Consider the following 12,415-nt stretch of genomic DNA (forward strand, 5'->3'; position numbering starts at 1 on the left):
ATACAAAATTTCAGTACCAAGAATTAAAACCTGAAGCATAAGGAAATTTTGAATATAATGTGAATAAATGAAAGTTCCAAATTGATATTTCTCTGGAAAGAAAATTTTTTTCTCACATGATATTAGTCAATAAAAAGTTGTAGGCCTTTTAATCAAAGGTTAAATTTAAGAATGTAGTGTGTAAAGTGATATCTGGCAAAACTTTCTTCCATTCTAAGGTAAGGTAAAGTAACAAAATATTTTAATCATACGCTATAATATTATGCATATTATTCCATATGCTATGTTCTGCAAGCTTAGAAATATACATCATGATATTTGGTAAAACTAACACAGTATACTTTCTAGTAACTGTTGTGGCTTAACTTATTGATTACTCTCTCTTTCAATACTACTTCATAAATTGTGAAAAAGAATGGTTTTTTCATCCTTATTGCATAAAGTCCTATCTGGTATCCAAAAAAGACCAGAACTTCAATTTTGAATATGGAGCTAATATTGTGAAATGGTATTTGGTAACTAGAAGCCACTAAACATGTTTTTTTCATACTGTCCTTTGACTTTTTAACACCAAAAATACATTTTTTTTTCCATAAAGCATTTGTCACGTTATTAGTAATATCTTCTAAATACAAGTCTTAGTCGTTTAGAAGGAAAAAGTTTTGTCCCACTACTAGTGTTAATACATTAACACTGTCCTAGTATTGTAAGGTTTAACTTTCTCAGTTTGAACTGGGTCCCTGGGACAAACCTTGTAACTACTTTGTGTTTGTTATAGTTTTCAAACTATAACTTTTAATATTTGAAGCATATCTTCATGGAATTTTGTATATTATCAATAAAATATCTTGTGAACAAGATATTTTTTTTAAGTAATGATTTGCTCATGCATTTTTGTTTTTGAATGCTAACTATCTGGTATGTAGAGTTAATTTGATTTTATGATTAAAAATACTTTAATGCATCAGAAAACTCTCATATTTCATGTGTAAAAGTTTTTGACTTGTTAATAACCTCTAGATAATTTTTAAACATTTATATTTTTGTTTTATTTATATTCATTTAGATTTTTTATTTAGGTTTTGTTATTTTTGCTAGTGTATTACTGTTTGACCAACCTTGTAACCAAAATAAAATGTTAGGAAATAGAAATAAAATATGCTTCTCAGTTGACTACAACTTGTGTTCTCAGTTGACTACAAGTTATAACAAGAAACCACAAATGTTTAGTCTAATTGCTTAAATCCCATAAAGTTAGATGCCATGATTAAACAAAAAAAAAAAGTATACTTTTATTATATTGATCTTCAAGCTATATTTAGGTGTTCTTTTTAATATTTACTTTTAAATTAAAGAATTAATTCATATATTAAAGTTTGAATTATAATCTACAATTTGATTACAAACTTATTGACTTTAATTCAAGAAATAGTAATTCAAATGAATTTGGAATTCAAGTTAACAAATGCAGCGACATGGCCTGTGACCCATTGCAGAAAGGTTAAAAGTGCTAATAACATAAACTAGCAGTAAACAACTTATCCATCTTCAGTTACTGAAGAAAGTTAGATGGATACTATTTTAAAAAAACATGAACAGAGATGAAACTACTGTTTATCATATTGTCAGTTTTTTTTTGTTGTAATGTAGTCTAATTGTAGAGCTCATCCTCTGGTCTGGTCTGCCTGAGCCTTTTTTATCCCAAGGCCTGCTGATTTGGTCAGCCTTGTCCTGTGAATGTTGTAGGGGGGGGTGTCTTAGCTTTATGATCATCTTCAGTCTTTAGCTATTATTGGTTTAATCTCCAAAAATCTTCCACTATAAGTACAGGACAGTGCATTGGAATCTCACCATGCTTTCTTTTCGTTTTGCCACTTCTAACCACATTTGAGAGTGTAACAGTTCTACAGATAAATGAATACTGCCTGACTTTTTTTTGATGATGAGGGCATTCTGCTGAGAAGTATGTATTTTTTTTCTTTTTTAAATGCCCTTATTTGGCCTCCATTCTTATAAGGCTTGACCATTTGTTTTCTCATGAATCTATCTGTTTCTTCGATTCTCTTTATCTTTACTTAATCACACATTCAGATGGTGTCATATAAGTTGTCAGTTTCTTGCCTAACAGCTCAAATTTTGATGCACTGGTGACCAATATTTAACTCTGATTCCCACTTCTATTGCATTGTGAGTATTCTGGCTTTTCATGTTTCAGCAGTAAGCCTGCCAATTTAGACTTTTACATCATTAAAACTAACTTAAAATGAGTACTTGCATCCCAAATACATTACCATCCATTTCTCCTCACTTGAGAGATGTGGTTTTTTACTATGGCTGCAACTTCATGATGTGGATAATAGTAGAAAAAGAGAATTCATGTGTCACCTGTAACACAAGCACAACAAGTTGTGAGAGTGGAGAGTTATGGTTAAGTTGGTGCATGCTTTGCATTGTGTCAAGGATATTAAGAATTTTAATCACATTTGTTGATAGTAGAGGACAACGTATTAAGGTAGGGTTTTTTTTAATGTTGGAGATTAGTTCCTGTTTGAAATACATTTTAATTCTAAAGGTGTAAAAATAATGAAATATACTTGAAGACAAAAAAAATACAATAAAAAATATATTTTTTCTGAAAAAAAAGGGGGAACTTATTTCTTGATAAGGAGTGAGGATTTTTATTTAAGGCAAAACCTAAAAATAAAATCTTGTATGTTACATATAAGGAATATCAGCAACTTAAACTTTAGAATTTAAAAACTTTATTTGACTACTAATGGTGAATTGATCATGTAATTGTGTAAGTGTTCCTAGTTGTATAGTTCACACCATGTGTTGACAAGGGATCTAGATATTCAAGGATGATATCAAGTATGTTTTAAATGCAAATAACACATGATATTAAAAGTTAAAATATGAAATATTTGTTTGTCTTAATAAGTTTTGAAATTAAGGTTTGTCATTTTTCATGAAGATTAATAAATAATAAATATTTTACAGGATGGAACAAGCTTCATCATAACTAACCAGGCACAGTTTGCTAAGGATCTCTTACCAAAGTATTTTAAACACAACAATATGGCAAGCTTTATTCGGCAGCTGAACATGTGTAAGTAGATAAATACTTATCTGGGTATAGCCGTAGATAAATTAAAATTCATAGGTATGATAATGCTTGTTTGTCAACACACATTTCTATGTGCTGATACAATTTATTTTTTTATATATATATTCTTGTGTCATTTTATTGTTGAGTATTTAAACTAGCAGAGACTGCAATACATTTGTTGTTAAATTAATATCTGTTGCAATAGTACTTCTTTAAAGACAAATTTCTAGAATAATACAAAATAATTCTAGTCACAGACACTGAAGTAATAAAAAGTCCACTAACCTTTGGCCTAAAATTATTTAAGTCTGTTATTTACAACTTGTATGGAGTAAAGAAATAAATTGACCCTAATTTGTGTACATTTTTTGCTTTAGTTTAGTTGCAGCTAAAATTTACAATGCGTAATACTATCAGTAAATAAATGTATAATGTTATTTTACAATCTAATACTATACCTTTTTTGACAAGTTTAAGCTTTTAATATGTTGTTGTTGAAAATGTTATAAAGTATACTTAAATCCACCTTTTGATTACATCTGTTGAAATGAAGTGTGAAAGTATGCACATTTAGACTTTGTGTGTGTGCATTTTCAGGACTGACATAAAACTGAGTATTATTGTAACAGATACTCCAGTCTATAAAAATATAACTAGTTCTAAAGATAACTATTCTGAAGCTTTCTCAGAAAAAGTGCTTTGTCTTAGTAAAACAGCTACTTTTACTGATTTTTTTGATGTACTTGAAAAATTGGTTTGGCAAGTAAATAAAGCATTGGATTTTGTTTACAAGAAAAATTATATAACAATATTTTCTATGATTTAGTAAATTATGAAGGACATGAAGAAAATGGTTTTAACTCTAATAGTGAAACCTTTAAATGTTTAATACATGTGTGAAATGAGCCACTGTTAACTCTAATTGTGTTCTACATAAGTTAAACAATACTTTTTTATATTATGTAGATGGATTTAGAAAGAGAACAAGTCTGGAGCATGGTAGTCTACGAGCGGAAAAAGATGAACTAGAATTTTATCACAGATTTTTTCTTAAGGAACAGGAAAATTTGCTTGAAAAGATAAAAAGAAAGGTGTAACATTAACCTTGTTTCTTTATATTTTATTTAAACTCCTCAGTTCTGTTATTTAAATTTCAGTGAAACATATAGTTTTTAATAAGTTGGACAAAAACTTAAGTTGTAAGTGAATCAAAGTTAGTAATACCACTGAATGTTTTCATATATATAATGTGTGTGTGTGTGTGTGTGAGTGTAAAATATAGTTACATAATTAAAATTGTTACCTATAAGCATCAATTATATTTGTTAGTGTCGCAAGTAAATCAACTAATCAAAATTGTTTTCAGTTGTTACTATTTTGGGTTATTACAACAATCCATATAGTCAAGTCAGTAACTATTACTAATACTGTTAGTTTTGGCTGACTGTTGCAATATGGATCTTTTCTGCTTGTACAGAACTCATGAATGTGAGAGTATAGTCTTGTTGATTATGTAACTATGTTTGTGTTTATCTTGTATGTCTAATAGGGTAGCTTTCACACAGCATATTGTTTTTTTATTACAAGTTAAAACTATAACCACTATTACTTGGTGTAAAACTGGCAAGTTAGTATTCATTATTTCTTTTAAAAAAGAGTAGATTATTTAGAAACTTATTTTAACTACCTGAATACAGGCATGGTCAATATGACTGACCTTATAACCAACATATAACTATGAAACTGAACATACTATAACTCTGAATCTGCTAAGTGTATTTTCATAAAATATGGCAGGCAAGCTTTCAATAGGTATTACAAATCTATTGTACACAACATTCATGAATACTGAGTCAGTCTGAGAAAAAGGTGGTTTTCGTAGTAAGAATAAAAATACTTTTTTTCATATTTCATCTGCAGAACTTCTATAATCTCCTAAATTAATATCAAAAATTGTTTTTTTCTTTGTAAAAGTTTTTATTTTATCTTGTGTATTTTGTACGTTAACAACTAGTGAAACTATCAGTGTACAATGAAATGGAAAAATATAAAATGCAATGTATCTAGTTTTCATGTGAGCTATAAATATTTTAAATTCGATTAGCTGCTGTTAATCACAGACAAAGAATCTAAGGCCAAGTTTCTATATATACCAACCAAAAAAGAAACTGTAGTAAGCTTTATGTAATGTGAATCTGCTCTTCTGTTGGTTATAAACATGACTATCAATCAAATTTATATACATCTTGAATTCTTTGACAGATAAGAGGGTTTTTTCTGGTGGGTTTGACAAATTTATTGATATCTTAACATATCAGGAGGGTAGAAATTTCAGTTATATTATTGAAGATGTTAAATCTAAAGGGCCATTTCAGAGGACATACACATCATGCAACACAGAATTGAAAAATTATAATTTTTTAATCTTTTAATTTCAAATTAGGGAATTGAAATTTAAGTAACAAAAAATATTAATTATAAGTTACATTTTAATACCACTTTTATTAACAAACATTAATGATAAAGTTGTATAATTAAATTTTAAAGGTAACATAGTAAAACACTATGACAAGCAATAAATGACCAAGTTCATTTGCGAAAAGTTAACTGCTTGTCAGAAGTTATTAGACATTGGCTAATAACAGTCTGACAATGTAAAGTTCTTAACTCATTTAGAGAAAAGAGTTTAATTATGAGTAGCTATAGCTAGATAGGAAGCACTTAGAGGGTAAATAAATGTTAGTGCGACTTTCTTGCTATAAGTAGATCAAAGTGTGTGTTACAAGTTTTTAAAGAGCTATATTTAAAACTTGATTAACATAGTTTATTATCATTGTATATGAATAAACTTGACATTAAAACAGTTTTGAAATCAAATTTTGATATTGTAAGTTATAAGCTTGTAATTGTGTAAGGAAACACTAAAAAATCTTTCTCCTAGTATGATAATTAATAATTATGTAGGTCTTTCACTCATTTTAATTTATTTACCATCACCCCTGAGAAGTTACAGAATTTATTAAAAATACTCATAGATATCGCTAAGGCAAAGCATAATTTTTATAGCTTTCAATTTCATTTGTTTATGGAGCCATAAACTAGAAATTAGGCCCATGGGCCATGCCAACTTTTCACATTCTCATTCACAAATTGGTGATAGTTCTGTCTGATGTTTCATACTATGTTATATATAAACAATATAAAGCAAAAGTGTTAATCTATCAAATAACATTGTATTTGTTTTTTCATATAAAATAATGTCTATTTCATGTTCAGTATGAACAAGTTCTCATGCAATTTTAACATGGGTCAAAGAACAATAAAAACAGTACAATTTAAGTATAAATAGATTTATTCTGTTACAAGTTGTAAGCTATTTATGGCATTTAGGAAATTAGAAAAAAAATCTAAATATTTCTTTAATATTATAAAAAATTTAAAATTTGTTATCTTTTGTTTCCACCTTATGAATTATTTAACCTCTGCAAAGAGGTGATCTAGTATCATGTTTTCTTGTCATATAGCACACTGGTTTTGTTTTTCAGGGTCAGAGTAACTGTTTTCTCTAGAATTATTTGTTTATTGCAACAAGAATGTGGACTAGTTTTTTAACGTAGCATCTGAGGATAATTATTTTCACTGAGATTTAGTTTTAATTGAGTCATCTCGTGAACATTTGTTAGGATAAACTCATTGGGCACTATTAGTCATATTTTGTAACTTGTTACAGGTTTTGTACTTAAAGAATTTGTGTGTGCATGGACACAAACACATGGTAACTTTCCTTTTATGACAATTTAAGATTAAAACAAGACCCTAAATTTTGCACCTCAATATATCATATCAGTTTTAAAAGTTTGTGTAAAATGTGTTTCAAAATAAAAGCTAAAACTGGTAAGATTAATAGTTAGTCTCAAGTATGAATAATTGAATGTAATTTATTATTGTTACACTAATTGCCCAGCTTAACTTGTAAACATTGTAAATTAATTTTACAAGAAACTATTTTAAAATTAGTACATAATTTTTTAGTTCCTTTACTGCTGTTATTTGGTGTGTCCACTTTTGACATTTTCTCAAAATAGCTGATGTAGTCTGATTCCAGTTTTCACATGCTTTAACCTAAGTCTTTCTAGAACATTTAGCATTTTTGTTAGTTATGGTGTTTTTAAATATCTAGCACCTCTCAGCAAAGCATTCTGTCAAAAGATGTTAATTTTTTTAATTTTAATTGCATCTCCACATTGAGCTATACCTGATGATGCTTCTATGAAAAACTAAAAATGTGAAAAGCTAATTTTTTTTTTTCTGTGATGTCTGGTACAGAAATGAGGGCAGTTGTGCGACACTGTTATGTCACTTTGCATTCAGATTAAACATCTTTTAAAATTTTTGGTGGAGTTAATTATTTGTGGTTATATGCTTATTTTCTCTAAACCTTTTTAATTTGTAAAATTAAAAATTCACAGATAAAGTAAGGAGATGAATAACTTATTTGTTTTGATGCTTTTTAACACAGTTTGAATCTTCAAAAGTTTTATTTAATATAAACAACAAGTCAAACCTATAGAAGTTATAAGAGGTTCTGGTATTTGTCACTTTATATCTGGTTAACTACAAAAAGACCACTTGGTGAATGTATCATCATTTCCTATTGTCATTAACTAGGCTTCTAGAATAACCTGTAGGTAACAGCTGCACATGAAGTGGAAAAGTTTAAAAAATGTAGCTTGTTAATAAGTTTGTCTTTGATATGTGTTTTAACAGTATTATGTAAATATTATTGTACTACCTTGTAACTTTTATTTGTTTAAATGGTGAAAATACGTCAAAGCTTTGTTTTGGTTTGTAATTTTAAAAATTCTACGTATTTAAAAAGTTCTAATTGTACAGCTAGATTAGCCATTATACCGATATCTTCATGAAGTTTTGTATAAATGAATTGTAATTACAGTTATCTGAATAAAGATTTGTTATTCTGTTAGACAACATCTAAAACATTCGACAGTACTCAAGAAATGACTAAGATACTACAAGAAGTTTTGTTTGATGTGAAGAATATTCATGGAAAACAAGATAACATGAATTCACTTCTTTCAAAAATGAAGAAAGAAAATGAGTTTTTGTGGAAAGAAGTGGCTATTTTGAGACAAAAACACCTAAGGCAACAACAAATTGTAGATAAGGCAAGTGTGAAATACTTAGATATAGGTTCATAGATGCAAGGTAAGACTTCAATTCCACAATTGCTAGAGGCACAAATATGAAAAAAATTACACATGCACTCACTGAATATGCTGAGTGACACATGAACTAACTGCAGTAGGTACAGGGTGTTTGGAAAGTCACTGTGCAGTTTTGTAATCATATGTCTATTCAGTCTATTTCAAGCCAGCAACTGATAGCAGTGTTTAGAAACAAAATAATAAGGATCCAAGCCTGTATTGATGCCAATGGGGGTCACTTTCAACATTGTTTATAATTGTCATTCATATTTACCTCCTGTATTCTATATTGAAACATGCCTGTTAATAAATACATAAGTGCACAGTGACTTTCTGAACACCATGTATAACCAGGGACAAAAGTAAAAGTTTATTAAAATTATGAAATTTCTCAAGTTACCTTGAGAATAAAATTATAACTGGAATAATAAGTTTGTAATGTAAGTTTTATTAACATTTATTTTTGTATTAAGTAATTGAAGAAATCAAACATAAGTATAATTTTCCTTTTTTTTTGTTTTTTTAACCCAAGTTTTGATTGTTATTGAAATTGTGGAAATCATTAAATTTCTTGCTAGTACAGATACAACTTGTCAGTGAATGAAACCATGTCACACATTTGACACCTTTGCATTTGTTTTATTCTTATTTTTATCATAAACAGTTTGAAAACATTAAATGTTTGAAGTTGGTGGTGGCATTAGGAGCTATAAAATTTAACTACCTGCATATTTTGTTTCAAAGTTTTCAAGTTTCTTAAGCTGGCAAAATTATAAGTATATTGTTTGAAATGTAGCATTTCCTTCTTTTCACAGTATATTTATCTTAGACTACTCTTGCTTCACTTTAAGGCACACATTGAGGTTAAGTTTGCTTTTATTTTGTAGGCTAATAATTGTTTTCTTTTATTTGTAAGCTACAGAAATAAGGTAACTTAATGGATTTCTCTCTATACTGGCATTCTCCTTTAGCAAGCTGTCTATTAGCTTGTCTTTATTTTAAAGTAGTTTTTATATTAGGGAACTTTTTTGATTAGTGTGACTATTATTATAGCAATTTTCAATTTACTGCATTTTTTTTCCTTCTAAGTAGAATATGGAACTCCAGTGTAGTTGAGTATGTGTGGGATGTTATGTGCTCTGTTTTTGTGGTAGCATTGCTCTGTGTGTAATGGTATGCTCTTATTTTCAGGTCTATTCAATGTTGCACATACTACTTTGATGTGTATCTAATTAATACTGTAAAACATGCCTAAAAGGTTTATGTCCAGACAGTTTTAGGTTGGGAATGCATTAACCTTGTTAAGGGGGAATGCTGGTATTTATTATATTGGAGTAATTGCTTTGGAAGTTAATATTTTCTTTACAAGAACTGAAGAGTTATGTAACTGAAGATTATAATTAGTGATTATGTTTTGCTTCTGGGGCAAAATAGGGACAACCTCTTTTTTTTTTTTTTTGAACATGCACGTAAATTACAAAAATAGAGTTGAATCAGTTTTAGTATGTAATAGAGTGAGATAAATATCCATTTGTTGCTTCTAATACTTTAGATGGTTGTTTATTTCACTGTTTCCTTTAACAAAATGGCAAAGTACATCATTAGTTGTGTTATGGTATATGTATGAAAACTGGTTTTTAGATGACTGGTTACCTGGTCTGTAGATGACTATATGGTAAATAATTAAGTAGTAGCTTGTGTTGAATTATAAATGATAAATTGTTCCTCATAAACTGTTAATTCTCCAAGAAATGATTTAATTTGACCTCTCTTTATTACTGTTCTAACTTGAAATTACTATAAAGTTTTCACATTTGGCACTCAAATCTCTAAAATAATGAAAATTTACATTTTCAGCAAGAAAGTGTAAACATTTGTGAAAAGGGTTCTATAATACATGAGCATAAATTTGACCAAACTGATTCAGTATGAAAACAAATGTATTTCAAAAGCATAAAATTGCATTTTATATATATAGTTTTATCATAACTCTTAGAAGTTGTGTGCATGTGTCGGTATTTTTTATATTTACTAAAATGATTTGGAAGAAGTCACAAAATATAAAATTGCATTTCACACATGCACGCACACACTTAAACCACTTGTTATGTAAAAGAAAACAAAACTTTACAATGAAATAAAGCAAGACTTTGTTTCTAATGAGTAATTCAGTTATTTTGAGTGATAAATTATTTTTGTTCATTGACTAAATGGTTAACTGATTACCCATTGCAAGTGTTGGCATCATAGATGGATCAGCTGAATCTTGTTTATGTTAATGTCTACTGATTTCACTTGTAAATGGAAACTCATAGGGATGTTTGGCAGCCATATCAAGAACAGGAAAGATCTGTTGACTGTTGCAATGAAGAAAATGTTTTTAGCTGCCATGGAGGAAATTTGATTTCCATACTTAATATTAATACAAGTTCAGTTGACTTTATTCGATTTTTGTAGTGAAAGAGTTGAAAGGTCTTACAGATGTCATACTGTGTGTGTGTGTGTGTGAAGGATTTTTGTTTTTGACATGGTGACTTTTGAATTATTAACTTTTATTGATGCAAGGTTAGAAGTGTACTTGAAGTCACATGGCTTTGAAGTTTAAATTGTATGTAAAGTTATGAAATGTGTATGGAAGGATATTCATGCATTATTAAAAATGGTTAAATTCAGTGTGTTAGTCCTAGAAACTGTTTTTTGATGTGTATCTGCTTCCCTTGCAAATTTACAATAACTACAGCATAATTTGCAAATGTGAAAAAATCTGGCCTTAAATAACTTTTCAAAGTTTTTGCTGAACTTGTATTTCACAAGATTGTTTATAAAAATGTTTACAACAAATTGATTTAGGTGTGTTTTAGATTAAAACAAACTACCTGTGATAATGTGAAGCAATTAATTTTCTTTCACTAACTTAATGAAATTACTGAAATGAAAACAAAAATGTTGTGCCATTTCATTGTGATCTCACATACAAAAGTGTTGTGCCATTTTACAGCTGATTCGGTTCTTAGTCACTTTGGTTAAGACAAATGGAGTACCTGGAATTAAACGAAGCCTTCCTCAGGTGTTAAGTAATGAACCTAACAAAATGCCTCGATATTCCAAAGATCTTACCAGTGGAGAACCAAGCATGGTAATTTGAACTTATATGAAGATATTCCATCATAATTAATTAGTTCTTCTAACCATATGGAGACAGGCTTGGTAAATGTAAGAACTTTTACTAAAGCTTTGTATGAATGTATGAAGCCTTTACTGAGTCAGTCTGATTGAAAGATAGTTTTCATGCTTAGAATAAAACTATTTGTTCATAAATTTTATTTGCATAATCCAGAATCTCTAGTTTTTTGGTAGAATTTTTTATCATAATATGTGCACCTTGCACCCTTCATAGGATTAGTGTATGTAATTTATAAATGTGCAAGATAAATGTACTTGTACATTTCCAATTGACATGTCCCAAATTACCGTATGTGCTTTTACAAAAACTACCTCCCTAGTAGTTATGTCATATGTTTTTATATTTGTTTATTTATCATTACTAAAGCAGTGAAAACAATTCATAATTGATGCTTCTTCATAGTATTTAAGTACAATAATGTTTTTAAACCATAATTAACAATAAAATGATTTCCTGAAAAATTAAGAAACATTTAATAAAAATTATGAACCTTTTATAATTTAACTTTCTGCGGGTAAGATTTTATTAAACTAGTAAAGTGTGTTATGTTCCATATCATTATAGTCAAAACATTTGAATGCTTTTTCAGCAAGATTCCATGTATATTTAACCTGTTGACTGCCAAGTATTTCAGCTGCTACAATACAACTCTAAAGCTTCTTCATTTTGTAACTTTTTTACGTGACACCATTTTGGATTGAAAGTGAAACAATTTGTCAGTTGGTCAAATGCATGTATGTTGCTGATATCTAGTGTTGAAGTTAGGTATTATTGAGAAGGAATTAACTCGTCCGTGGCACTGTGTCACCGATCGGCTTGGACGAGTTATCTCGTCTACGGCACTGAACAGGTTAAACAAAGGTATTCTCTTTAAATATCGGGGAAGGTATTTATACA

General features: G+C 28.9%; 1 protein-coding gene across 3 annotated transcripts in view; it reads left to right on the forward strand.

Annotated features, from left to right (window-relative positions):
* LOC143250999 (heat shock factor protein-like) overlaps positions 1-12,415 on the forward strand; it is a 29,801-nt gene that overhangs the window by 883 nt on the left and 16,503 nt on the right. For 2 of the 3 annotated variants that reach the window (XM_076502269.1, XM_076502270.1), the window contains exons 2-5: positions 3,001-3,109; positions 4,076-4,200; positions 8,095-8,295; positions 11,333-11,470. In XM_076502269.1, the coding sequence (XP_076358384.1) occupies positions 3,001-3,109; positions 4,076-4,200; positions 8,095-8,295; positions 11,333-11,470 (573 nt within the window). The remainder of the gene's footprint in view (positions 1-3,000; positions 3,110-4,075; positions 4,201-8,094; positions 8,296-11,332; positions 11,471-12,415) is intronic. The other variant, XM_076502271.1, reaches the window with a different exon arrangement.

Source organism: Tachypleus tridentatus, chromosome 5 (assembly GCF_004210375.1).
Source record: "Tachypleus tridentatus isolate NWPU-2018 chromosome 5, ASM421037v1, whole genome shotgun sequence".
Taxonomy (NCBI): Eukaryota; Metazoa; Arthropoda; class Merostomata; order Xiphosura; family Limulidae; genus Tachypleus; species Tachypleus tridentatus.